The sequence below is a fragment of the Sminthopsis crassicaudata genome, chromosome 3, assembly GCF_048593235.1.
Source record: "Sminthopsis crassicaudata isolate SCR6 chromosome 3, ASM4859323v1, whole genome shotgun sequence".
NCBI lineage: Eukaryota > Metazoa > Chordata > Mammalia > Dasyuromorphia > Dasyuridae > Sminthopsis > Sminthopsis crassicaudata.
This window is the reverse complement of record NC_133619.1, coordinates 639,838,468-639,865,960: the sequence shown is the minus strand read 5'-3', so window position 1 is coordinate 639,865,960 and position 27,493 is coordinate 639,838,468. Positions and strand designations below refer to the sequence as shown.

General features: G+C 45.2%; 3 protein-coding genes across 3 annotated transcripts in view; all 3 read left to right on the top strand.

Moving 5' to 3' along the window:
• LOC141562595 (uncharacterized) overlaps window positions 1–27,493 on the top strand; it is a 173,344-nt gene that overhangs the window by 100,334 nt on the left and 45,517 nt on the right. The gene's annotated exons all lie outside the window — the stretch shown is intronic.
• On the top strand, window positions 7,264–8,235 carry LOC141562596 (olfactory receptor 6E1-like). Its single transcript, XM_074302602.1, has one exon. The coding sequence runs from the start codon at window positions 7,264–7,266 to the stop codon at window positions 8,233–8,235; it is 972 nt and encodes a 323-aa protein (XP_074158703.1).
• Window positions 21,221–22,385, top strand: LOC141560016 (olfactory receptor 6E1-like). The gene has a single exon (XM_074297650.1). It carries the CDS (start codon window positions 21,395–21,397, stop codon window positions 22,364–22,366), a length of 972 nt encoding a protein of 323 aa, XP_074153751.1. The 5' UTR covers window positions 21,221–21,394; the 3' UTR covers window positions 22,367–22,385.

Genomic DNA, 27,493 nt, shown 5'->3' with positions numbered 1-27,493 from the left:
ATTAATCCTGGCATGGTCTCTAATTGGAGACGTGGCTGACCATTAGTTCTCCAAATTCTGCTTGCAGTGCACCAAAAAAGGGAAGAAAAGGGGCAATTGAAAGGTTTATAAAAGAATGTGAAGAGAGTAAATGCAGTCCTAGAGCAGTGAGAAAGAGGTGTAATGCCGGAGAAACTGAGGCAAGATGGAGATTAGAGAGTGTTTAATATTTTGTTTGAAAGGGAGAGATTTACTGGGACCAAATGGATCCATGGTTTGGTCCCAGGGCTGAATGAGACTATTGTCTCCAAGAATCTAGCTGCCAATGTGAGTTCTCTATGCTATACATACATACATACATACATGTATATATATATATATGGCTCAAACACAGGGGATAGACGGAGGCAGGGGCGGAGTCTGGTGCTGAGAGTGGAAACGGGATGGGGAGAGGCATTCTGATATTCCAAAAATAAGATCTTTTATTCTTATCAAATATTCTGATGGTTAAGAGGGAGGAGTGGTTTTGCAGGATTGAGCAGAACAATTAGAAACTGAGGCAGGACAATTTAGGGAGACTGAGTCGGGATAATTAAAAGAGAACAGTGACACAACAGAGGCCCTGAAGAATTCCGCTCAAAGACAAGAAGAAGGTTGTTGGCAGATAAGGAAAGGTAATTAAGAAAACAATTGAGGGGTAAAGCAAACTGAGGAAGGGATGCAAATGGAAGAGACAACACTGAGGAGTTTGGTAAAGGGGCAAGAGAAGAGTATGGCAGGAGAGTTGTGACTGAGGGATGGACATTGAGAGGGTACTAAGGGGGAATAATTGGCTATAAATGTTACAAGCAGGTGTTTAGAGTTAGGATATAGAGCTCAACCATATTGTGGAGCTTTGTATTGAATATACGAGGTTTATATTTCTTCTACAGCCAAGTGAGGGATGTTTATGTTCCAAATGTAGGCTGACAGGAGAAGGTAAAGAGGGAACTCTCTGTGGTCCAGCTTGTTGGGACCAATAAAATGATCAGATTTTGATTCTTGAGGCATTTTATCAATTATTATACTGTTTAAAACTTCCTCCATCTCATTAATTCTCCAAGAATGCTGGAGAGGGCTATGAGGGATTTGGGGGGCCCAGCTCCTAGATCCGCCTGAGGCTCTGTACCCAGGCCTTGTCTTTGGTCCACCCAAAGCTTGTGTTTTGGGTTCTCCAAAATAGATTGACTGACCCACTGATACACATCTCAAGCTACCCTGCTCTTTGAGGCTACCTACTGCCTCCAAGAGGGAAATCAGGCAAATGTCCTCAAGCCCTTGTTTAAATTCTGCATAATACGAATCTTCCAGAATCGGACAAGAGGCAGCCATACTTCCTGTCTGGTTCGCTTTCCTTACAAAGCTACCTAATAAATTTCTTTCTGCAACTATTTCAAATGTTGGGGTTTGTTTTGTGAACAATAAAATTAAACAAATGATGGGATTTAAATTTAACATCTTCCATGGGCAGAGAAGAGGACTTTAAGCACAGAAGGAAAGTCATAGCTACTTGTGGAACTGACATGGCGCCTATGCCTGAGCACCATGGAGGAAGAGACCACAACAACACGGAGCTCCCTCACGCCAGGCTCGGGGCCTGAGCAACTTCTTACAGAAAGCTCAGAGGCAGCGGCTTAATCAGACTCTTGGGGGCCATTAAAAGTTTGGAGTTTCCCAGGTCCCCACTGGCTAACTCATCCCTGTCACAAGAGACATTGAGGCGCAGAGCTCAGGCTGGGGCCTGGAGAGGGGAGACACAAGATGTCCCCCCTGGTCCTCCTGACTGAGGATGGAGTCTCAGGAACTTGAAATGTAGCCTGGGCTTAGAAGCTTCCTGCCCCAGAGCCCACAGCCCTTCACCAAGGCGAGAGTAAGTCCTCTCTCTTCTCTGCCTCCCCATCCCCTCCTGTCCTCCAGGACATTTCCCTGTCTGTCCGTCTGTCTGGCTCTCTTCTGCTCTATCCCTCTATGTCCTCTCCCATGTCTGACACCAGGAAAAAGGCTCTGGGCCCTCATGGAGCCCCATGTCACTCATGTGTGGTACGGACCATCTGTCCCTGGCAGTGGCAGCCACATGGAGCATCAGGCCGTGGGGGCTCCCCTGGAGGAGCTGGGCTTGAGGCAGCAGTGGCAGAGCTGGACCAGAGCTTTGGCTCTTCAGCTTCCTCATCATCCCAGGACCCACTCGTTCATTTTTCAGAGGGGAAGCTAAGGCAAATGGGGGGGGAAGTTCTTCCTCATGATCCCAGAAGGGATGAGTTGGGGCCGGGGTTTGAGCTCATGACTTCTTAGAACCAGCTCATCCCCAGACCACCAAGCTGAGCAGCTGGGATGGAGACATCTGGAATGGGGGCAACATGGCTGCATGCAGCTAGACAAGAGGCTGGGGCTGAGTCAGGCTCAAATTTGACCCTAGGCAAGCCTTTAACTTCTGCCTGACTCAGTTTCCTCATCTGTAAAATGGATGAGACAACACCTTCCTGGGGTTGTTGTAGGGATCAAATGAGATAGTACTTGTAAAGTGCTTCCTATATTGGTTATCGTTTATTAAATTGGTCTTTCCTTCTTTCACTGCTTCCTTCCTTCTTTCCTTCCTTCCTTCCTTCCTTCCTTCCTTCCTTCCTTCCTTCCTTCCTTCCTTCCTTCCTTCCTTCCTTTATTCCTTCCTTCCTTCCTTTATTCCTTCCTTCCTTCCTTTATTCCTTCCTTCCTTCATTCCTCCCTGCTTTCCTCCCTCTCTCCCTGCCTTCCTTTTCTCTCCCTTCTTCTTTCCCTTCTGTCTTTTCTCTCTCCTTTCCCTTCCTATCCTATTCTGGATTCTATGAGGCCAAAAGACAGCCCTGTCTGATTACTCTCTAAGGTCTGCAGAAAGTTTCTTGGACCACAGAGTTCCAAATATGTAAGTGAATTCAGAAGTAACTTTTATCACCCCCTTCCATGGGTCTCTCCATAACCTGGCATTAGAGACTCTAAGTTGGAAAGGCTCTTAGAGGTTAATTAATCAACATAATTAATTGGTTAATTATTATTTATATTATTACATTTATTCTTATAATATAGTATTCATCATTTAATTAAAGGTAGTTGGTCTCCTAATGTACATCTCCTCAAACCCTGTGTAATTGAGGAAGCCATGGCTGCCTAGGTAATGATGGATTAATTTCTTTGTTTGTTTGTTTGTTTTTCCTGAGGCTGGGGTTAAGTGACTTGCCCAGGGTCACACAGTTAGGAAGTGTTAAGTGTCTGAGACCAGATTTGAACTCGGGTATTCCTGAACTCAGGGCTGGTGCTCTATCCACTGCACCACTTAGCGGCCCCGGAATGATGGATTAATTGATTAGTCCAGTTGCTGTGAACTTGCTATTGGGGCAGTCCATTGTTGTCTCTGTGTCTCAGGGACTTCATCTGGAAAATAAAGAATTTAAATCACCCAATATCCAAGTTGAAAGGAATCTTATTAGGGATCCTCCAAGAGTCCCAGAAAAGGAAATGGATGCTCTGCTTGGGGATCCCAGGGAGAACTTTAATTCCCATATAGTGGATTGCTGGAGAGTCTTTTGGAGTCGGGGGAAGTCCTGCCTTGGACATTTGTTTGCTGGGTGGTCCTGAGTGAATCTCTTAATGCTGTAAGCCTCAGTTTTCTCCCCTGTAAAATGGGAATCATGCCATTGCCTTTTGGATGCCTCCTACAATTTGCCATATGGTATTAATTAGCACACTTTCTGCCTGGCTCCAGGGGAAAAGCTGGGGCAGAAGAGGAGGCTTCAGGGGGGCAGACTGACTCAGTGGTCAGTCAAGACTATCTACCTATGAGGGCAAAATAGAAATGACCTTGCTCAGCCAAAGCTGGTCCAGGTAACATCCAAGCCCCTGTTAGCTCCAGCCGGCAGGTGCTGTCAGTGCCCAGGACGTGTGGATTCAGGACAGGGGGAGATGGCTTCTGGATAAGGAGAACTGAGACAAGTTGCTGGTCCCGAAGACTTAGGGGCATTGGGGCACAATGGTTGGCCTGGAGAAGACACTGGCCCCATCTCCTGGGGAGGCAGACCCGGGCTCCTAAGGAAGGCAGCTCACCCCAACCACTGCCCAGCTGGCAATTGTAGGCAAGCTGCCCTATATCTAGGAGTTCATGACAATTCCCTTTTCTAACCCTGGTCCATACACATCCCCTTCCCAGGGCCGTTGTGATGAATGTGCCATGTTGTTTGTCCTTCATTCTCAAAGAGGACCATGACCAAGAGGTGATGCTGTGTGACATGCAAATGATTTGGATTTCAGTGAGGGAGGGCTGTCTGTCTCTCACCTTTGTATCTGTCTATCTATCTGATTATCCATCCATCCATCTATCTATCTAATTACCCATCAATCTATCAGATTATCCATCCATCCATCTATCATCTATCTATCTGTCTGTCTTTCTATCCTATTTATCTTGTTGTTCGTCCTTCATTTTGGAAGAGGACCATGACCTCATGGAGCTGGTGCTGTTGCTCGCTAATGAGTTGACAAATGTGCCCCCTCAAAGTGGAACCAGTGGGCTTTTCCTGTGACTTTATTCCATGGAACGGTGTCAGAGCCACCCTCAAATTATAAGAACAACCCTGTGTCTCCCCCCATTTTCTAGCTTGTCACAGTGACTCTGTGAGGTGGAAGGGCAAAATGTTTAGCCCAATTTTAGAGAAGGAAATGGAGGTTCCAAGGGGGTAAAGGGAACTTTATCTCTCCATCATCTACATAATTCATCTGGCTGACTGGCAGTGACCTAAAGGGCGCCATGTTCTGCCATTTCAAGTTCTTCACTAGCTGTCCCTTTCTTTCCAGACTTCTTACTTTTGACCCAACCTACATTCACTAGAAGACTCAGGCACAGCAAATAGGCTTCTGTGTTCCTCACTTGGGACACTGTCTCCTCCTCCATACATTTGTTCTAGCTGCCTCCCATGCCTGGATGCTGCAGGGATCTCCTTCCTTCCCACCGCCTGTCTTCCCTGGCTTCCTTTAAGCCTCAGCTCTAGTCCAGTCTTCTATAGAGGAGTCTCTTCACAGTCGTTTGTGCTGTTCTCTTTCCTATTACCTCACATACTCAATGTATGTCTTTTATTTAACTCATTATTTACATATTGTCTCCTCCACGATAATGTAAGATCCCTGAATTTAGAACCCCATATGCCTTTCTTCATATCTCTACTGCTTAGCAAAGAGCCTAACATTTATTTGTCTCTTAATAAATGCTTTTTAAATAATCAATTGATTTGGGATTAGTCTCTAAAGTCCGTTCTGTTGTCAAAAAAGTATTTTCTCCAATTTCATGTAAAGACAATTTTAACATTAATTTTTATGTTATTTAACTTGTAGTAAGCTTATTACTATTTTTGAGCACTTACTATAAGTAATAAGGATACTAATATAATATAAATATAATAAAATTTAATCCCTGCCTAAAGGAGTTTGTTTTTAAATTTAGACAATCTTCTCTCCTCCAATTACATTAAAGACAACTTTTAAGGCTCAAAAACATTACAGAGTTCCAAATTTTCTCTTTCCTTCCTTCAAGTCCCACTTTCCCCCTCCCTGAAACACTAAGCAATTTGATCCAGGTTACATAGGTGCAATGATGAAATATTTTCATATTAGTCAATGGTGACAGAAGACAGAGTCCAAAAGGAAAACCTACAAAAGAGTAAAGGAAAAAAAAGAATGTTTTGATCTCCATTCAGATTCCACCAGTTATTCCTCTGTAAACAGGTTTTTCTTTTTTTTTTCTTTTTTAATAATAGCTTTTTATTTTCAAAATATATGCAAAGATAGCTTCCAACACTCATCCTTGTAAACCCTTGTTCCAAATTTTTCTCCCTCTCCCTCCCCTTGACAGTAAGATATCCCATATATGTTAAACATGTGCAGTTCTTCGATTCATTCCACATTTATCATGCTACACAAGAAAAATCAGATCAAAAAGGGAAAAAAATGAAAGAGAAAAAATCCAAGAAAACAGCAAAAAAAAAAAAAGGTGAAAATACAATGCTGTGATCCACATTATGTCCCCATCGTTTTCTTTCTGGATGCAGATGGCTCTCCCCATAACAAGAGACTTGGAACTGGCCTGACTTACTTCATTGTTGAAAACAGCCACGTCCATCAATTTTGATGGTTCATGGTATAATCTTGTTACTGTGTACAGTCTTCTCTTGGTTCTACTCACGTCACTTAGCATCAGTTCATGTAAGTCTCTCCAGACATTTCTGAAATCATCCTACCAGTCGTTTCTTACAGAACAATAATATTCCATAATATTCATTTATCATAACTTATCCAGCCATTCTCCAACTGATGGGCATCCACTCAGTTTCGAGTACCTTGCCACTACAAAAAGGACTGCCACAAGATTGTTGCACAAACAGGATTAATTATCTCTTTGGGTTTCAGACCCAGGACTATTTGATAGTCCTTCAGGCATAATTCCAAATTACTCTTCAGAATGGCTGGATCAGTTCACAACTCCACCAACAATGTATTACTGGCCCAGTTTTCCCACATCCCTTCTAACAGTTACCATTATCTGTTCCTGATATCTTAGCCAATTTGAAAAAAAATGGTACCTCAGAGCTTTTTTAATTTGCATTTTTCTAATCAATAATGATTTAGGGCATTTTTTTTTCATATGATTAGAAATGGTTTGAATTTCTTCATCTGAAAATTGTCTGTTCATATCCTTTGACCATTTATCAATTGGAGAATGGCTTGAATTCTTATAAATTTGAGCCAATTCTCTATATATTTTATAAATGAGGTCTTTATCAGAATCCTTGGATGTAAATGTTTTTTTTTCCCAGTTTGCAAATAACATTTTTCATCATGAGTCCTTTAGAACAATCTTGAGCCATTGTATTCCTGAGATTAGCTAAGTTATTCATAATTGATCATCCTACAATATTGCTGTTACTGTATACAATGTTATTCTGGTTCTGCTCAATTCCGTTTGCATCAGATCATGTAATTCTTTTTAGGTTTTTCTGAAATCAGTCTGCCCATCCTTTCTTAAAACACCATAGAATTTCATCCCAAACATATCCCACAACTTTTTCAGCTATTCCCTAACTAATGAGCATCCCCTCTATTTCCAATTCTTTGCCACCACAAAAGGAGCTGATATAAATATTTTTGTACAAATAGATCCTTTAAAGTCCCTTCTAGACTAAAGACTGCTTTGGGAGCCTCTGACCCCCTTTCTGTCCCCACTTCCAGATGCCTCCAGGAGGGCACGGGGAGCCGGGCAATCACTCGGAGAGCACCGAGTTCATCCTGCTCGGTATCACAGACCTGCGGGGCCTGCAGCTCCTGCTGTTCGCAGTCCTCCTGCCCACTTATCTGCTGACCCTGCTGGGCAACTTGCTCATTGTGGCCCTCTCCTTGGCGGACCGCCGCCTGCAAACCCCCATGTACTACCTCCTGAGGAATTTCTCCCTGCTGGAGATGGGGTTCACCTCGGACATCACGCCCCAGGTCCTCAGCCAGCTCCTCACGGGCCACAAGGCCATCTCCCCGGCCAGGTGCTTCCTGCAGATGAGCCTTTACTTCATCCTGGGCACAGTGGAGTTCTTCCTGCTGGCCGTAATGTCTGTGGATCGCTACCTGGCCATCTGCCGTCCCCTGAGGTACCCGGCCCTCATGACCGACCGGGTCTGCCTGGGCCTGGTGCTGGGCTGCTGGGCCGGGGGCTTCCTCTTCCTCACGGGGCCTTGCATCTGGATAACGCTCCTGCCCCTCTGTGGGCCGAAGGTGCTCAACCACTTCTTCTGTGACAGCACCCCGCTGCTGGGGCTGGCGTGCACCGAGCCCCGGCTCCTGCAGCTGCTCGCCTTCCTGATAGCCGTGGGCTCCCTGGCCGGCGGCGTGGCTGTGACAGCCGCGTCCTACCTCTGCATCATCCGGGCCCTGCTCCGGCTGCCCTCGGCCAGCGGCCGGCGCAAGGCCTTCTCCACCTGCTCCTCCCATATCCTGGTGGTCTCCATCAGCTATGGCAGCTGCATCATCATGTACCTCCGGCCCACTCAGACCGGACGGCTGGACCTCAACAAGGGGGTGGCCTTCTTCAACACTGTTGTGGCCCCCCTGCTGAACCCTTTCATCTACTGCCTGAGGAACGAGCTGGTGCAGCAGGTCAGCAGGGAGGTGCTGGCCAAGGGAAGGGCACTGTCTGGACCTCTCCAGCTGTGATTGGGGCCAGAGAGCTCCTGGAGGGCTCAGCAAGTGGGGAGGGGGCTAGAGACCGAGCAGAGCCTGGGGACCCAAGCCTTGGTCTGGGGTTCAAGACTTACCCTTCATAGCTCAGCGGGAGATGTCTGAGGGACCTTCCGCCTGACGCTCACTGGGACTCTGAAGATGGAACTTGTAAAGGAAGAAGAGGGGGCCAGGGAGAGAAAGAGAGACAGAGACATGGAAGTGAGAGGGGAGGGAAGGAGCCGTGAGGACAGGGAGAGGTCACAGAACACAGAAAGGGGAAGAAAACAGGAGGGAAATATAGAGAAAAGTGAGCATGAAGAAGAAAAGTGGCGCAGGGAGCCGAGGGATGGAAGGAGGGAGCATAAAAGAAGAGGCAGAAAGGGAGGAACTGCAATGGGAAGAGTGGGCGAGGGGAAGACGAGGTGGGGGGAAAGAGGGGGAGGGAGGCAGGAGCACAGAACCCCAGAGGCCGCGCAGGCCAGGGACTTCTCTGACAAGTGGGACCGAAGCCCAGAGCTTCCCCGACATCTCATGACCAGTAAGAAGCAGAGGGGGATTGCACCCTGGCGCACCGAGCTCTGGGCCGGCCTGTCGGGACACTCCCCGGGCCGAAGGCGGCAGAACCGCGTGCACGAGGACCACTCTGGGGGCTCCTTTTATCGAGGTCTCTTCCTGGAGGGGAGCCCATGGATCTCAGGTTACCCAGGACTCCCCAGAGAAGCTCTTCAGCACCCACAGCATGAGGCTTGGATGCAGAGTCCTGCGCCCACTACCTTCATTCAGAGACTACAAAGGACCGGCTACTACAGCTCACTGAGCCCAAACCAGGACGGTCTCCACTCCACAAGTCTCCCGGCCTCCAGCTTCATGCAGTGCTGACCAAGGGAGGGGCTCTACCCAGGCAGAGGACTTCAACAAGGCCATTGGCTTTGAGGGCTCATCTCCCAGCCCCTGTGCCGGCCACTTTGGTCATGTGCTCTGGTCTCCAGGCCCAGGAATGGCCCAATCCTGATGGCCTTCAGCCAATCAAGTCCCAAGGATGGTTCAGTTTCTTAATGGTCCAACCTGCTTGGCCCTTTTCAACAAGAGGCAATCTCTGACAATCCCTCTAGATTTATGTTGAAAAGTGCCATCCTCAGCCAGAGAGAGAACTACGGGGCCTGAATGTGGGTCAAAACGTAGTATTTTCTCCTTCTTTGTTTGTTTTTCTCATGGTTTTTTCTCTTTCAAACTGATTTTCTTGCATTGCCTGACAAATGTAGAAATCTGTTTAGAATAAGTGCCCATGTTTAACCTTTGTTGGACTGCTTCTTGTCTTGGGGAAGAGGAAAGAGAGGAGGGGAAATCTGGAACAAAAGAGTTTGCAAAAGGGACTATTGAAAACTATCTTTGTGTGTATTTGAAAAAATAAAATACTATTAAAAAAAAGAAAGAAAGAAAGAAACATCCAACATGGCTGGGAACACTGACACATGTTTCTGCTCCTCCAATTTTCCTAATCATTCCTCTATCCAACTCCCCCCAGGTCCCACCAATACTCCATCTTCTCTCCTCACACCTCATTCTCTCGCTTCAGAACCTCACCTGATTCTTCTCTGAAAAACTGAGGTTATTCACAAGATCTTCCTCTTTTCCTTTTCTCACTTCAGACCCTTCTGGGTTTTCTCCAGCTAAGTCCTCCTGCAGCCCTCTCTCTAACCTGCCTTGTTTCCAAGGCCAGTCCCTCTAGAAGCATCTTTAACATTCCTTTTTCTCTCTCAGTGGTCTGCAACAATATCATGTTCACTGTCTATGTTCTTTAATCTCTCCCTATGGAGGGACCACCCAGAATCTCTTAGTGTCATCCCGGGAGCTATTCCCTGATATGTCTCCTCTCCTAATCAACACTCCTTGACAAGGAATTAACTCAATGCCTCTGTTTCTCTTCCCAAAACCTTCCTCTCTTCCCCAAACCTGTAGTCTCGCTTTGCATCTCATCACATAAGTGAAACTTCTTTCTCCAAAAATATTTTCCAAACCCCTACATTCCAAAGGACTTGATGCTGACTTCAAGTCTAGATTCTCTTCTATCTTATCAATCATGGGGCAAGGTCTAAGGGGAAAAACTGAGAAGCCTCTTATCCAGAGATTGTTGGCTGTACTACTATACACTCCTACTACATGATTTTAAAACATTCAAAGTGTATCTGCCTGTAGGTAGGTTTGGACATCTAGGTCCAATATATTTTTGCTAGATAAGAGGTTAAGGACTTAGCAGTGTGAATGTGTATTCAGGAAAATTCACTTTTAAGCTCTTTTTCTATTTAAAAAAAAAGCTGAAAAGAATAATTGATGATCATCCATAATCCATTGGATGTGGGGCTCCCTTCTTATTTTTAAAAATAATACTCACAGTAATAATTTACATATTTACATATAATAACACAGGCACAGCACACTTTAACCTTATGTTTATCTAGCCAAGATCTCATTGGAGTTTCAAAAGATTCTCCAAAGTAGGAACTAAAGTGTTAATCTCTTTTATAGGTGGAGAAAATGAGACCCAAAAAGGTAACAGGATTTTCTTTGTATGACACAGACAAATTTGGGAATGGAATCTAAGCCTCCTGATGTCCAGCCACATACACATAGATATCTATTCACAAATACATACCATATATACACACAAGGACATATATATGCCTAAAATCTCTACATACCCTCATTTATTTTTTCTCTCTGGGTTCTGGGCAAAAGGTTGATAAATGGAAGCTATAGTGAGTAATTCTAATAGCAGGGGGTGGGAAACTGAGTTGTGAAGGCTGAAATCCAGGGTTTTCCTGTTCTAGAGACTGGTGGATAATCACATTAGGAGGCAAGAAAGGAACAGGGGTGTCTGCAACTCCAAATCCCAACCTGGTTCTGCTCTGGAGGGAGGAAGGGTACAAATAAAATTCCTGCCATGGGCTAACAGATTTGGGGGCTTCTCCTATCAACAATGCTTCCAGAGATTGGAGCAAACAGGACCTAACAGTGGCCAGAATATGGAAAAAGCCAAGAAATCTACTCTCTTACTTTTCCTTTCCTACTTAAGCAAAGGCTAAGAGATTGCTTGATGACCTAGCTAATGTAGAGTGAAAGCCTCTGTCCATGGTACTACTAAAAGGATGATGTAAAAAGTTTCTTTGGTGAAAAGTAGTCGTGAGTGGGAAACATTTAAGAAGCTCTGTCATGGAGATACTTGAAGGCACTTAGGAAACGCACAGAATCTAAGGAAGTAATTGCTAATTATTACCATTATCTGGCATCTTGACTACCCTCTTTTAAAACTCCAGCTCATTTATTCCTGGAACACAGATTAACCATGATACCCAAATCAAATCTTACAAGTTCAGAGAGCAGGGGATTGAGGTCCTCCTTGTTCCTGGAAGCTGTGTCCCTTTCCATACAGGCTGGGGGTTTAAACCTAATTTAAAAAATCTTTTTGAGGCAATTAGGGTTAAAAAAAAAATCAGGGTCACACAGCGAGGAAGTGTTAAGTGTCTTGAGGCCAGATTTGAATTCAGTCCTTCTGGCTTCAGGGTGGGTGCTCTAAACATTGGGCCACCTACTTTTCCCTAAGCCTACTTTCTTCCAGACAGAAATTCTCCAGTTTTCCTATCAGTTTTTATTAAATAGAGTTCTTTCCTAAGTAACATCTGTTTTCCTATTTATAGACTTTGGATTATTTAGTTCCATTGTTTCTGATTCTCCCTTGTCTTTTTTCTTTTTGGGGGGGTTAAGTAATACCAGTTGGTCTTGATGACTGCGGCCTTGATTGGGCGGTGTACATACTCATGCTAAGTCTCCTCCACTGCTCCATCTATCAGTTAACAAGCATTTATATACCTCTTTCCATTACCCGGCATTGTGCTAAGTCATGAAAAATATATATAAAGTTAAAAAAAAAAAAACACAAAGATCTCAGAGTTTAATGAGATCAAAACCAAACCAAACCCAAATATACAAATATCTAAGTACAAACAACACACACAACTGAGGAGAATCCCCAGCGTTCACTTCAGTCACATCCAACCTTCTGTGACTAGATTGGGGGTTTTTAGGTGAGGAATAGAGGAGGAATTTGCCATTTCCTTTTCCAACTTATTTCACAGATGGGGAAACTGGGGCAAATAGGGTGAAGGGACTTGCCTAGGGTCACACAGCTTGAGTCTGAGTCTAACCTTGACAAAGAGGAGACTTCATGACTCTGGGCATTATGCAGTTTAGCTGCCCCCTAATCAGCAGATCCGGAAAGGCTATCGGTGGAATATGGGACTTTAGCTGGGGACCAGGAAGCCAGGGAGGGCCAGAGTTGGAAGTGAGGAGGGAGGGCATTCTCCATCAGATGGAGAGTATTTTGTGAGGAAGAGGATGGAGGCTGGTATCGCTGGATAGTGGCGTGTTTGAGTCAATCTAGTGTAAAAAGGCTGGATAGGTGGGAGGGGGAGCTTTGATTTGATGTTTAGTTCTGGAGGTGACAGGGAACCCCCAGAGTTTACTGAAGAGAAGGGTAACAGGGACAAGCATTTGCATTCCGCTATCGGCTGAATAGTTGAGTGCAGAATGAATTGGTTTAGGGAGAGACTTGGGGCAGACAGACCAAGCTGCTGGATACAATCGTTTTGGCTTTGCAAAATGTGGAATTTCCATTCTGAATGAGACTCGCACCTTTAGCTGTAGTCAAGACAGATGTTGGGGGGGAGGGTGGAGAAAGAGATTCCACATCTGTTTGGGTTTGGGAAAAAGAGAGAAATCCAAGAAGACACTTAAGTTGTTGGTCTGGGTGACTGGGGCCACCATGATGCCTTGGACAGTGACAGGAAAATTCGGAAGAGGAGAAAGATTGGGCTGGAGTTATCCCAAGTGGATTTGAGGAAGGACATTACCAACTTTGTTTTGATCTCGATTTCTTAGGAAATATTTTTCTTTTTCTGCCTGATACTCTGTTCTTCCCCAGTTCTATTCTATTTTATTCGAGACTATTACATGGACTCTAAATAGTTCCAGGAACTCTCCAGCCTTTCTAGATTTTATCTAAGGTGGTAAAAACAGCTGGATTATACAAAAGGTGATTACCTGATTGGGAAGCTACCTTGGATTCAGTGGAAATGGCTATGTAAAAGAACTCATTCTTTCCTTTGTAACACTTTAAGCATCCTCTTTCTTATTTTAAAAAGTACTTTCCCCAGCCTAATTCCTTTTAATCTTATGGGAAAACATTTTGTACTTTGGTATTTTATCTGAGTCTTGTATCTTTGGAAGAGAAAGTGTGTATATAATTAAGATATACTGTATTTATATTTTTAAAAATATTTTAATATGTATTTAAATATTTATTTAATATATTATATATTTAATTTATTTTAAATATATTTATATTGAATATATTTTAATATATATTTATATTTAATATATATTGATAGAGAGACAGAGAACCATTATGTACATCTGTCTCCTGTGCAGGCAGCTTTACCTAATAGATTCCTTTTGTTGCCTGCCCCAAAACTCTATGTGTGTGTGTGTGTGTGTGTGTGTGTGTCTGTGTGTGTGTGTGTGTGTGTATTCTCCCTCGGATTTGTGTAATTACTAATCACCTGGCTCCTGCACATCAATGAACTTGACTTTTAGCTTTGCCTTCAGATTTATTGACCTCTAGTCAAAAGGATCTAGGTGGGAGGAATTACTTTATTATTTTCCAGGAGCCGCAGCCAGGTGATATAGTGGATAAAACACAGCGCCTAGAGTCGGGAAGAACTGAGTTCAAATTCAGCTTCCAATTCCTAGTAGCTGTATGATCCTGGGCAGGTCATTTAATCTTTGCTGTAGTTTCTCCATCTGTAAAATAGGGATAAATAAAGCATCTACCTCCCAGAACTATTATGTGGATTTGGGGGAGACCACAACTGACTCTATTTTGTTCTATATTTACTGTCATTCTATTTATTTTCTTTTTCTGTAGAACATAGAATGTGTCTATACCTTCCTCCCCTAGTCACTTTAGACTTAAAAGGGAAAACTCTTAAGCCTTTTAATAGTTTCTGGAAGTCCGGAACTATTGGTGGTTAACAAGTGTTAATTACCTAATTGATAGATCAAAAAAAAAATTAGTTTTCTTTTGTTTGGTGTAAATAGTTTTGGTAAAGGCTTTCTACTAGTTTAAGCATCCTTTTTCTTTTGCAAAAGATGTAACTTTTCCTTTCTAGCAGCTATACCCATCTTAACCAAAACTGCTTTGTAAATCTGCCTTTGGACTCAGTTTAATCTTTCCTAAACTCCCTGGGTCTTGTAGCTCCAGAGGAGACAACAAAAAGTCACTTGTAGAACTGCCCATCACTTAATAATGTGGAGGTACCTGAAGATTGCCTATATCCTGTGCTGGCTTATTTATGCAGTGGTTAATTAGGGAAAAGAAAACTCTTGCAACTGGATCAAATGAGAGACTAGTAAAGTGCTTTGCATGATATCTGAAATAGAGTACGTCATATATAAATGTTAGTTATTGTTCTTTAAAGCTTTATAAAGTCAAGGAGTGTGAGGAAGTCTTCATTCAGAACTCAAGGCTTTTAAAAATCAGAACACTTGTATTGAAGAGACATAATTATTGGGGGAAGGAACTATTGTTAATCAACAAGAGCTGATTACTTCTGAAGAGAGCCCTTATAGAAATAAAGAAATTAGGAGAAAAGTTGGTTTTAAGAAGGAAAAAAACCATGAATTTTATTGGATGTGACATCCATCAGTCCCATTGGCAGGTACTGATATGAGGCAAAAACCAAGAGCGAGACTGGGCCTGGAGGTATAGCTAACAGTTATCAGCACGGAGGTCTGGCTTCTGATCCAGGGCCTGCCCAGGAAGGGTATGGACTCAGATGAATCCTGGCATGGTCTCTAATTGGAGACGTGGCTGACCATTAGTTCTCCAAATTCTGCTTGCAGTGCACCAAAAAAGGGAAGAAAAGGGGCAATTGAAAGGTTTATAAAAGAATGTGAAGAGAGTAAATACAGTCCTAGAGCAGTGAGAAAGAGGTGTAATTCCGGAGAAACTGAGGCAAGATGGAGATTAGAGAGTGTTTAATATTTTGTTTGAAAGGGAGAGATTTACTGGGACCAAATGGATCCATGGTTTGGTCCCAGGGCTGAATGAGACTATTGTCTCCAAGAATCCAGCTGCCAATGTGAGTTCTCTGTGCTATATATATGGCTCAAACACAGGGGATAGACGGAGGCAGGGGCGGAGTCTGGTGCTGAGAGTGGGAACGGGATGGGGAGAGGCATTCTGATATTCTAAGAATAAGATCTTTTATTCTTATCAAATATTCTGATGGTTAAGAGGGAGGAGTGGTTTTGCAGGATTGAGCAGAACAATTAGAAACTGAGGCAGGACAATTTAGGGAGACTGAGTCGGGATAATTAAAAGAGAACAGTGACACAACAGAGGCCCTGAAGAATTCCGCTCAGAGACAAGAAGAAGGTTGTTGGCAGATAAGGAAAGGTAATTAAAAGAACAATTGAGGGGTAAAGCAAACTGAGGAAGGGATGCAAATGGAAGAGACAACCCTGAGGAGTTTGGTAAAGGGGCAAGAGAAGAGTATGGCAGGAGAGTTGTGACTGAGGGATGGACATTGAGAGGGTACTAAGGGGGAATAATTGGCTATAAATGTTACAAGCAGGTGTTTAGAGTTACGATATAGAGCTCAACCATATTGTGGAGCTTTGCGTTGAATATACGAGGTTTATATTTCTTCTACAGCCAAGTGAGGGATGTTTATGTTCCAAATGTAGGCTGACAGGAGAAGGTAAAGAGGGAACTCTCTGTGGTCCAGCTTGTTGGGACCAATGAAATGATCAGATTTTGATTCTTGAGCCATTTTATCAATTATTATACTGTTTAAAACTTCCTCCATCTCATTAATTCTCCAAGAATGCTGGAGAGGGCTATGAGGGATTTGGGGGGCCCAGCTCCTAGATCTGCCTGGGGCTCTGTACCCAGGCCTTGTCTTTGGTCCACCCAAAGCTTGTGTTTTGGGTTCTCCAAAATAGATCGACTGACCCACTGATACACATCTCAAGCTACCCTGCTCTTTGAGGCTACCTACTGCCTCCAAGAGGGAAATCAGGCAAATGTCCTCAAGCCCTTGTTTAAATTCTGCATTATACGAATCTTCCAGAATCTGACAAGAGGCAGCCATACTTCCTGTCTGGTTCGCTTTCCTTACAAAGCTACCTAATAAATTTCTTTCTGCAACTGTTTCAAATGTTGGGGTTTGTCTTGTGAACAATAAAATTAAACAAATGATGGGATTTAAATTTAACATCTTCCATGGGCAGAGAAGAGAACTTTAAGCGCAGAAGGAAAGTCATAGCTACTTGTGGAACTGACATGGCGCCTATGCCTGAGCACCATGGAGGAAGAGACCACAACAACACGGAGCTCCCTCACCCCAGGCTCGGGGCCTGAGCAACTTCTTACAGAAAGCTCAGAGGCAGCGGCTTAATCAGACTCTTGGGGGCCATTAAAAGTTTGGAGTTTCCCAGGTCCCCACTGGCTGAGTTGGTCACAAGAGACATTGAGGCGCAGAGCTCAGGCTGGGGCCTGGAGAGGGGAGACACAAGATGTCCCCCCTGGTCCTCCTGACTGAGGATGGAGTCTCAGGAACTTGAAACGTAGCCTGGGCTTAGAAGCTTCCTGCCCCAGAGTCCACAGCCCTTCACCAAGGCGAGAGTAAGTCCTCTCTCTTCTCTGCCTCCCCATCCCCTCCTGTCCTCCAGGACATTTCCCTGAATGTCCGTCTGTCTGGCTCCCTTCTGCTCTATCCCTCTATGTCCTCTCCCATGTCTGACACCAGGAAAAAGGCTCTGGGCCCTCATAGAGCCCCATGTCACTCATGTGTGGCACGGACCACCTGTCCCTGGCAGTGGCAGCCACATGGAGCATCAGGCCATGGGGGCTCACCTGGAGGAGCTGGGCTTGAGGCAGCAGTGACAGAGCTGGACCAGAGCTTTGGCTCCTAGGCCTCCTTATCATCCCAGGACCCACTCGTTCATTTTTCAGAGGGGAAGCTAAGGCAAATGGGGGGGAAGTTCTTCCTCATGATCCCAGAAGGGATGAGTTGGGGCCGGGGTTTGAGCTCATGACTTCGTAGAACCAGCTCATCCCCAGACCACCAAGCTGAGCAGCTGGGATGGAGACATCTGGAATGGGGGCAACATGGCTGCATGCAGGTATACTAGAGGCTGGGGCTGAGTCAGGCTCAAATTTGACCCTAGGCAAGCCATTTAACTTCTGCCTGACTCAGTTTTTTCATCTGTAAAATGGATGAGACAACACCTTCCTGGGGTTGTTGTAGGGATTAAATGAGATAGTACTTGTAAAGTGCTTCCCATATTGGTTATCGTTTATTAAATGGGTCTTTCCTTCTTTCACTCCTTCCTTCCTTCCTTCCTTTTTTCTTTCCTTCTTTCACTCCTTCCTTCCTTCCTTCCTTTTTTCTTTCCTTCTTTCACTCCTTCCTTCCTTCCTTCATTCCTCCCTCCTTTCCTCCCTCTCTCCCTGCCTTCCTTTTCTCTCCCTTCTTCTTTTCCTTCCTTCCTTCCTTCCTTTTCTCTCCCTTCTTCTTTTCCTTCCTTCCTTTTCTCTCCCTTCTCATTTCCCTTCCGTCTTTTCTCTCTCCTTTCCCTTCCTATCCTATTCTGGATTCTATGAGGCCAAAAGACAGCCCTGTCTGACTACTCTCTAAGGTCTGCAGAAAGTTTCTTGGACCACAGAGTTCCAAATATGTAAGTGAATTCAGAAGTAACTTTTATCACCCCCTTCCATGGGTCTCTCCATAACCTGGCATTAGAGACTCTAAGTTAGAAAGGCTCTTAGAGGTTAATTAATCAACATAATTAATTGGTTAATTATTATTTATATTATTACATTTATTCTTATAATATAGTATTCATCATTTAATTAAAGCTAGTTGGTCTCCTAATGTACATCTCCTCAAACCCTGTGTAATTGAGGAAGCCATGGCTGCCTAGGTAATGATGGATTAATTTGTTTGTTTGTTTGTTTTTCCTGAGGCTGGGGTTAAGTGACTTGCCCAGGGTCACACAGCTAGGGAGTGTTAAGTGTCTGAGACCAGATTTGAACTCGGGTCCTCCTGAATTCAGGGCTGGTGCTCTATCCACTGCACCACCTAGCGGCCCTGGAATGATGGATTAATTGATTAGTCCAGTTGCTGTGAACTTGCTATTGGGGCAGTCCATTGTTGTCTCTGTGTCTCAGGGACGTCATCTGGAAAATAAAGAATTTAAATCACCCAATATCCAAGTTGAAAGGAATCTTAATAGGGATCCTCCAAGAGTCCCAGAAAAGGAAATGGATCCCAGGGAGAACTTTAATTCCCATATAGTGGATTGCTGGAGAGTCTTTTGGAGTTGGGGGAAGTCCTGCCTTGGACATTTGTTTGCTGGGTGGTCCTGAGTGAATCTCTTAATGCTGTAAGCCTCAGTTTTCTCCCCTGTAAAATGGGAATCATGCCATTGCCTTATGGATGCCTCCTACAATTTGCCATATGGTATTAATTAGCACACTTTCTGCCTGGCTCCAGGGGAAAAGCTGGGGCAGAAGAGGAGGCCTCAGGGGGGCAGACTGACTCAGTGGTCAGTCAAGACTCTCTACCTATGAGGGCAAAATAGAAATGACCTTGCTCAGCCAAAGCTGGTCCAGGTAACATCCAAGCCCCTGTTAGCTCCAGCCGGCAGGTGCTGTCAGTGCCCAGGACGTGTGGATTCAGGACAGGGGGAGATGGCTTCTGGATAAGGAGAAATGAGACAAGTTGCTGGTCCTGAAGACTTAGGGGCTTTGGGGCACAATGGTTGGCCTGGAGAAGACACTGGCCCCATCTCCTGGGGAAGCAGACCCGGGCTCCTAAGGAAGGCAGCTCACCCCAAACGCTGCCCAGCTGGCAATTGTAGGCAAGCTGCCCTATATCTAGGAGTTCATGATAATTCCCTTTTCTAACCCTGGCCCATACACATCCCCTTCCCAGGGCCGTTGTGATGCATGTGCCATGTTGTTTGTCCTTCATTCTCAAAGAGGACCATGACCAAGAGGTGATGCTGTGTGACATGCAAATGACTTGGATTTCAGTGAGGGAGGGCTGTCTGTCTCTCACCTTTGTATCTCTCTATCTATCTGATTATCCATCCATCTATCTATCTAATTACCCATCAATCTATCAGATTATCCATCCATCCGTCTATCATTTATCTATCTGTCTGTCTTTCTATCCTATTTATCCTCTGTCTTGTTGTTCGTCCTTCATTTTGGAAGAGGACCATGACCTCATGGAGCTGGTGCTGTTGCTCGCTAATGAGTTGGACAAATGTGCCCCCTCAAAGTGGAACCAGTGGGCTTTTCCTGTGACTTTATTCCATGGAACGGTGTCAGAGCCACCCTCAAATTATAAGAACAACCCTGTGTCTCCCCCCATTTTCTAGCTTGTCACAGTGACTCTGTGAGGTGGAAGGGCAAAATGTTTAGCCCAATTTTAGAGAAGGAAATGGAGGTTCCAAGGGGGTAAAGGGAACTTTATGTCTCCATCATCTACATAATTCATCTGGCTGACTGGCAGTGACCTAAAGGGCGCCATGTTCTGCCATTTCAAGTTCTTCACTAGCTGTCCCTTTCTTTCCAGACTTCTTACTTTTGACCCAATCTACATTCACTAGAAGACTCAGGCACAGCAAATAGCCTCCTGTGTTCCTCACTTGGGACACTGTCTCCTCCTCCATACATTTGTTCTAGCTGCCTCCCATGCCTGGATGCTGCAGGGATCTCCTTCCTTCCCACCGCCTGTCTTCCCTGGCTTCCTTTAAGCCTCAGCTCTAGTCCAGTCTTCTATAGAGGAGTCTCTTCACAGTCGTTTGTGCTGTTCTCTTTCCTATTACCTCACATACTCAATGTATGTCTTTTATTTAACTCATTATTTACATATTGTCTCCTCCACGATAATGTAAGATCTCTGAATCTAGAACCCCATATGCCTTTCTTCATATCTCTACTGCTTAGCAAAGAGCCTAACATTTATTTATTTCTTAATAAATGCTTTTTAAATAATCAATTGATTTGGGATCAGTCTCTAAAGTCCGTTCTGTTGTCAAAAAAGTATTTTCTCCAATTTCATGTAAAGACAATTTTAACATTAATTTTTATGTTATTTAACTTGTAGTAAGCTTATTACTATTTTTGAGCACTTACTATAAGTAATAAGGATACAAATATAATATAATATAAATAGAATAAAATTTAATCCCTGCCTAACGGAGTTTGTTTTTAAATTTAGACAATCTTCTCTCCTCCAATTACATTAAAGACAACTTTTAACGCTCAGAAACATTACAGAGTTCCAAATTTTCTCTTTCCTTCCTTCAAGTCCCACTTTCCCCCTCCCTGAAACACTAAGCAATTTGATCCAGGTTAAATAGGTGCAATGATGAAATATTTTCATATTAGTCAATGGTGACAGAAGACAGAGTCCAAAAGGAAAACCTACAAAAGAGTAAAGGAAAAATAGAATGTTGTGATCTCCATTCAGATTCCACCAGTTATTCCTCTGTAAGCAGGTTTTTCTTTTTTTTTTCTTTTTTAATAATAGCTTTTTATTTTCAAAATATATGCAAAGATAGCTTCCAACACTCATCCTTGTAAACCCTTGTTCCAAATTTTTCTCCCTCTCCCTCCCCTTGACAGTAAGATATCCCATATATGTTAAACATGTGCAGTTCTTCTATACATTCCACATTTATCATGCTACACAAGAAAAATCAGATCGAAAAGGGAAAAAAATGAAACAGAAAAAAACCAAGAAAACAGCAAAAAAAAAAAAAAAAAAAAAAAAAAAAAAAAAGGTGAAAATACAATGTTGTGATCCACATTATGTCCCCATCGTTTTCTTTCTGGATGCAGATGGCTCTCCCCATCACAAGAGCCCTGGAACTGGCCTGACTTACCTCACTGTTGAAAACAGCCACGTCCATCAAGGAGCTGATATAAATATTTTTGTACAAATAGATCCTTTAAAGTCCCTTCTAGACGAAAGACTGCTTTGGGAGCCTCTGACCCCCTTTCTGTCCCCACTTCCAGATGCCTCCAGGAGGGCACGGGGAGCCGGGCAATCACTCGGAGAGCACCGAGTTCATCCTGCTCGGTATCACAGACCTGCGGGGCCTGCAGCTCCTGCTGTTCGCGGTCCTCCTGCCCACTTATCTGCTGACCCTGCTGGGCAACTTGCTCATTGTGGCCCTCTCCTTGGCGGACCGCCGCCTGCAAACCCCCATGTACTACCTCCTGAGGAATTTCTCCCTGCTGGAGATGGGGTTCACCTCGGACATCACGCCCCAGGTCCTCAGCCAGCTCCTCACGGGCCACAAGGCCATCTCCCCGGCCAGGTGCTTCCTGCAGATGAGCCTTTACTTCATCCTGGGCACAGTGGAGTCCTTCCTGCTGGCCGTAATGTCTGTGGATCGCTACCTGGCCATCTGCCGTCCCCTGAGGTACCCGGCCCTCATGACCGACCGGGTCTGCCTGGGCCTGGTGCTGGGCTGCTGGGCCGGGGGCTTCCTCTTCCTCACGGGGCCTTGCATCTGGGTAACGCTCCTGCCCCTCTGTGGGCCGAAGGTGCTCAACCACTTCTTCTGTGACAGCACCCCGCTGCTGGGGCTGGCGTGCACCGAGCCCCGGCTCCTGCAGCTGCTCGCCTTCCTGATAGCCGTGGGCTCCCTGGCCGGCGGCGTGGCTGTGACAGCCGCGTCCTACCTCTGCATCATCCGGGCCCTGCTCCGGCTGCCCTCGGCCAGCGGCCGGCGCAAGGCCTTCTCCACCTGCTCCTCCCACATCCTGGTGGTCTCCATCAGCTACGGCAGCTGCATCATCATGTACCTCCGGCCCACTCAGACCGGACGGCTGGACCTCAACAAGGGGGTGGCCTTCTTCAACACCGTTGTGGCCCCCCTGCTGAACCCTTTCATCTACTGCCTGAGGAACGAGCTGGTGCATCAGGTCAGCAGGGAGGTGCTGGCCAAGGGAAGGGCGCCGTCTGGACCTCTCCGGCTGTGACTGGGGCCAGAGAGCTCCTGGAGGGCTCAGCATGCAAATGGGGGGGGGCAGAGACCGAGCAGAGCCTGGGGACCCAAGCCTTGGTCTGGGGTTCAAGACTTACCCTTCATAGCTCAGCGGGAGATGTCTGAGGGACCTTCCGCCTGACGCTCACTGGGACTCTGAAGATGGAACTTGTAAAGGAAGAAGAGGGGGCCAGGGAGAGAAAGAGAGACAGAGACATGGAAGTGAGAGGGGAGGGAAGGAGCCGTGAGGACAGGGAGAGGTCACAGAACACAGAAAGGGGAAGAAAACAGGAGGGAAATATAGAGAAAAGTGAGCACGAAGAAGAAAAGTGGTGCAGGGAGCCGAGGGATGGAAGGAGGGAGCATAAAAGAAGAGGCAGAAAGGGAGGAACTGCAATGGGAAGAGTGGGCGAGGGGAAGACGAGGTGGGGAGAAAGAGGGGGAGGGAGGCAGGAGCACAGAACCCCAGAGGCCGCGCAGGCCAGGGACTTCTCTGACAAGTGGGACCGAAGCCCAGAGCTTCCCCGACATCTCGTGACCAGTAAGAAGCAGAGGGGGATTGCACCCTGGCGCACCGAGCTCTGGGCCGGCCTGTCGGGACACTCCCCGGGCCGAAGGCGGCAGAACCGCGTGCACGAGGACCACTCTGGGGGCTCCTTTTATCGAGGTCTCTTCCTGGAGGGGAGCCCATGGATCTCAGGTTACCCAGGACTCCCCAGAGAAGCTCTTCAGCACCCACAGCATGAGGCTTGGATGCAGAGTCCTGCGCCCACTACCTTCATTCAGAGACTACAAAGGACGGGCTACTACTGCTCACTGAGCCCAAACCAGGACGGTCTCCACTCCACAAGTCTCCCGGCCTCCACTTCATGCAGTGCTGACCAAGGGAGAGGCTCTGCCCAGGCAGAGGACTTCAACAAGGCCATTGGCTTTGTGGGCTCATCTCCCAGCCCCTGTGCCGGCCACTTTGGTCATGTGCTCTGGTCTCCAGGCCCAGGAATGGCCCAATCCTGATGGCCTTCAGCCAATCAAGTCCCAAGGATGGTTCAGTTTCTTAATGTTCCAACCTGCTTGGCCCTTTTCAACAAGAGGCAATCTCTGACAATCCCTCTAGATTTATGTTGAAAAGTGCCCTCCTCAGCCAGAGAGAGAACTGAACAGGGCCTGAATGTGGATCAAAATGTAGTATTTTCTCCTTCTTTGTTTGTTTTTCTCATGGTTTTTTCTCTTTCAAACTGATTTTCTTGCATTGCCTGACAAATGTAGAAATAAGTGCCCATGTTTAACCTTTGTTGGACTGCTTCTTGTCTTGGGGAAGAGGAAAAAGAGGAGGGGAAATCTGGAACACAAGGGTTTGCAAAAGGGACTATTGAAAACTATCTTTGCATGTATTTGAAAAAATAAAATACTATTAAAAAGAAAGAAAGAAAGAAAGAAACATCCAACCTGGCTGGGAACACTGACACATGTTTCTGCTCCTCCAATTTTCCTAATCATTCCTCTATCCAATTCCCCCCAGGTCCCACCAATACTCCATCTTCTCTCCTCACACCTCATTCTCTCCCTTGAGAACCTCACCTAATTCTTCTCTGAAAAACTGAGGTTATTCACAAGATCTTCCTCTTTTCCTTTTCTCACTTCAGACCCTTCTGGGTTTTCTCCGGCTAAGTCCTCCTGCAGCCCTCTCTCTAACCTGCCTTGTTTCCAAGGCCAGTCCCTCTAGAAGCATCCTTAACATTCCTTTTTCTCGCTCAGTGCTCTGCAACAATATCATGTTCACTGTCTATGTTCTTTAATCTCTCCCTATGGAGGGACCACCCAGAATCTCTTAGCTGTCATCCCAGGAACTATTCCCTTATATGTCTCCTCTCCTAATCAACACTCCCTGACAAGGAATTAACTCAGTGCCTCTGTTTCTCTTCCCAAAACCTTCCTCTCTTCCCCAAACCTGTAGTCTCGCTTTGCATCTCATCACATAAGTGAAACTTCTTTCTCCAAAAATATTTTAAAAGCCTGGACTCTTACACTAATGGAGCTCTGCAGCATTTGACACTATTGATCAACTTCTTGTTGCTAGGTATCATACCCATTTTTGGGGGGGGGGGGCGGACACTGTTCTTTTCTGTTTCTCCTCCCTGTCCATCTACTCCCTTTTTCTTTGACATCCATGCCCTGCCCAAATGTGCTGTCACTTTTCTCCCAAGCTCTTGGGGGATTCCATTGTAATGTCTATAGGGATGATTCTCTGATGGGTATATTCAGCCCTAGTCTCTCTCCCCCTCTTCATTTCTACATCATCAGTTGCCTGTTGGATATTTCATCTCGGTGAAACATGGACAAAAAACTCACCTTTCTTCCAATAACTCCAGATCTTTCTATATTATAGTTCAGGGCACCCACATGTGCCCAGTCATCCTTGTTGCCGACCTAATTCATACAGAGAGTTGAACTCATTGCTCTCACTCATTCTTCAGTCATCCGTTTCTAAATCTTGTTGTTTGTCCCCCCCACTTTTTTGCCCTTCCCTCCCTCACATGGCCACCACCCTAGTAGTCTTCAATCATCTCATGCCTACCCACTGCAATTGACTTTAATTCATCTTCCTGCTTCAAAATCCTCCATGTTCTGATCCCTCTAGAATAATTTTTCTAAAGCTCTAAAGCTAGTGGGTAAAGTGCCCAAGCTGGAGTCAGAAAGATTCCCCTTCTTGAGTTCAAATCCAGCCTCAGACATTTACTGGCTGTGTGACCCTGGGTAAGTCACTTTACCCTGTCTGCCTCAGTTTCCTCATCTGTGCAATGAGTTAGAGAAGAAAATGGCAAACCTCTTCAGTATCTTTGCCAAGAAAACCTCAATAGGGATCACGAAGAATCCAATATGACTGAAAACAAACGAATGACAAACCGTAGCAGAACACAAATCCTACCATGTCACCCCACTATTCAACGTCAGTAGATCTCTTTTACCCACCTTTAGAATCAAGCATGAAGTCCTCTGCCTGGCATCTGACATTCTTCACAACCTTCCTTCCTTCGTGCTCATTATTCCCCTCAAAATCTTCGACAATATGGCTTTCTTGTTCTCTTCTCACAGGATACTCCATCTACTATTTCCTTTGATACCTAGAATCATCTGCCCTCCCACCTCTCTCTCTGCACAAAAAGAGTAGAAAGGCATGAGAGGGCTGGGTTACAAAGGCCAGGGGAGAGGATTTAGTTTAATATTTGATCCTGAAGTTGGCTGAGGAGGTGGGCGAAATGGCCAAATCAGAGCTTTAGAAAGATTGATTTGAATGGAGGACATCCTGGTGGGATAGAATGAATGAAGAGATGAGGGGTTGTACCAAGATGGCAGTGGAGGCAGGAGCAGGGGAACCCGGGGGTGGTTTAGGAGAGAGATTGCAGAGATAGAAATGACATGAGTTGGCAACTTTTTGGATTTCGAGTATGAAGGAGGTTGCAAGGCTGATGGGGAGATTCTGAACGGTAATTGTGAAATTGAGGAGAAAAAGGGTTTGGGCAAAAATAGAAGGAGTTTAAACTGTTGGGTTTAAAATGTCTATGAGAAATCTAGTTTGAGATGTCTAGTAAGCAGTTTGAGATGCCAGACCAGCTGTCAGGAGCAAGGTTACGGCTAAAAAATCCATCCTAAGAATTATTTGCAGAGTTGCTAGTCAAATCCATGAAAGCTGAGGAGCTCACCATGGTAAATAATATAGGAGACAAGAAAATGGCCTGTGACAAAGCCTTAGGGGGCACACGTGGTTAGCAGACTCAGAATTGATCTTGCCCTTCCTAAGTTCTCTGCTTCTGATGAGGACATTAGCATCCTTCCAGTGACCCAGATTTCCAACCTCAGTCATCTCAAACTGCCCCCTCAGCCTTCCTTGCAGCTCCAATCAGCTCCCAAGACTTGTAGCCTCCATGTCTTCAACATCTTCTTTCACATGACAGCTTCCTAATTCATATCGCCTTCAGCTTATCGCTTGGACTACTGTGATGGTCTCCCAGGGGTCATTCAGTTTCCGCCTTCTCCAAACTCTTCCTCCCAGATGCTCGTGATGTTCTTGACAGGGAGGACACATCCCATTATTCTCCTGACCAGGTAGCTTCCGTGGCTTCCCCTTAGTCTTTAAGATGAGATATGGACAATTATTCACTTAGACTATTTATGCCTGACCAGTGGTAGAACCTTCTGAATTCATATTAGTTGTCAGCCACAGTCAGCCACACCCCGACAAAGGGATGTCATATTGGTTTTCTTGGAGAATAAAGGACAAAAGCCAGACAAAATACAAATTTCTCTGATGCACTGTATCTTCACTCCAATATAGCGATGTCGTGTTGATTTTCTTGGAGAATAAAGGACAAAAGCCAGACAAAATACAGATTTCTCTGATGCACTGTATCTTCACTCCAATATAGTGATTCATGTTGATTTTCTTGGAGAATAAAGCACGAAAGCCAGACAAAATACAAATTTGTCTCTTTGTCTTGGAAAGTCCAGTACAAATCTGGTTTTTAGCTGTTGTGGAAAACCAGGCTAATCATCCTCCTTACTTTCCCTCTGGAAGCAAACAGAAGTTAGGCGACTTAACTAGCCAGTAAATGTCTAAGGCTACACTTGAATTCAGGTCTTCCCAATTCCAGGACCAGTGCTCTTTCCATCGTGCTACCCAGCTACGTCTTCTATGGAAGAGAGATTTGAGAAGGGAGAGCCTGAATTCAAGGAGACCAATTAGGAGACATTGCTATATTGCAGGCTAGAGGAGAATATTAGCTGGGGCTTAATGAGGGCCTCTTCATTCAGATGCAAGATCTAAGACATTTGTTACTCTGGACATGGATGGCTGCCCTGGAAGAGCCCCTCCTGTGTTTTGGAAAGGAAAAAGGAGATTCTGCCTCCCCATTTGCCCGTCCTCCTCATCTGTCTGAATGAAGCATTGTCAGACTGCCCAATCTGAATTTCCTGGGAACTCTGTCTCACCGGAAAAGAAGGGGTTTCTCTCCAAATGACAGAAGACTTTCCTCCCGCTTTCTCAAATCTAACAGATCCTCTCCACTCTAGACACTCTAGACCACTACTCGGGGCTTTTGGAGTTGGTGGGATCATGCAGAATTGT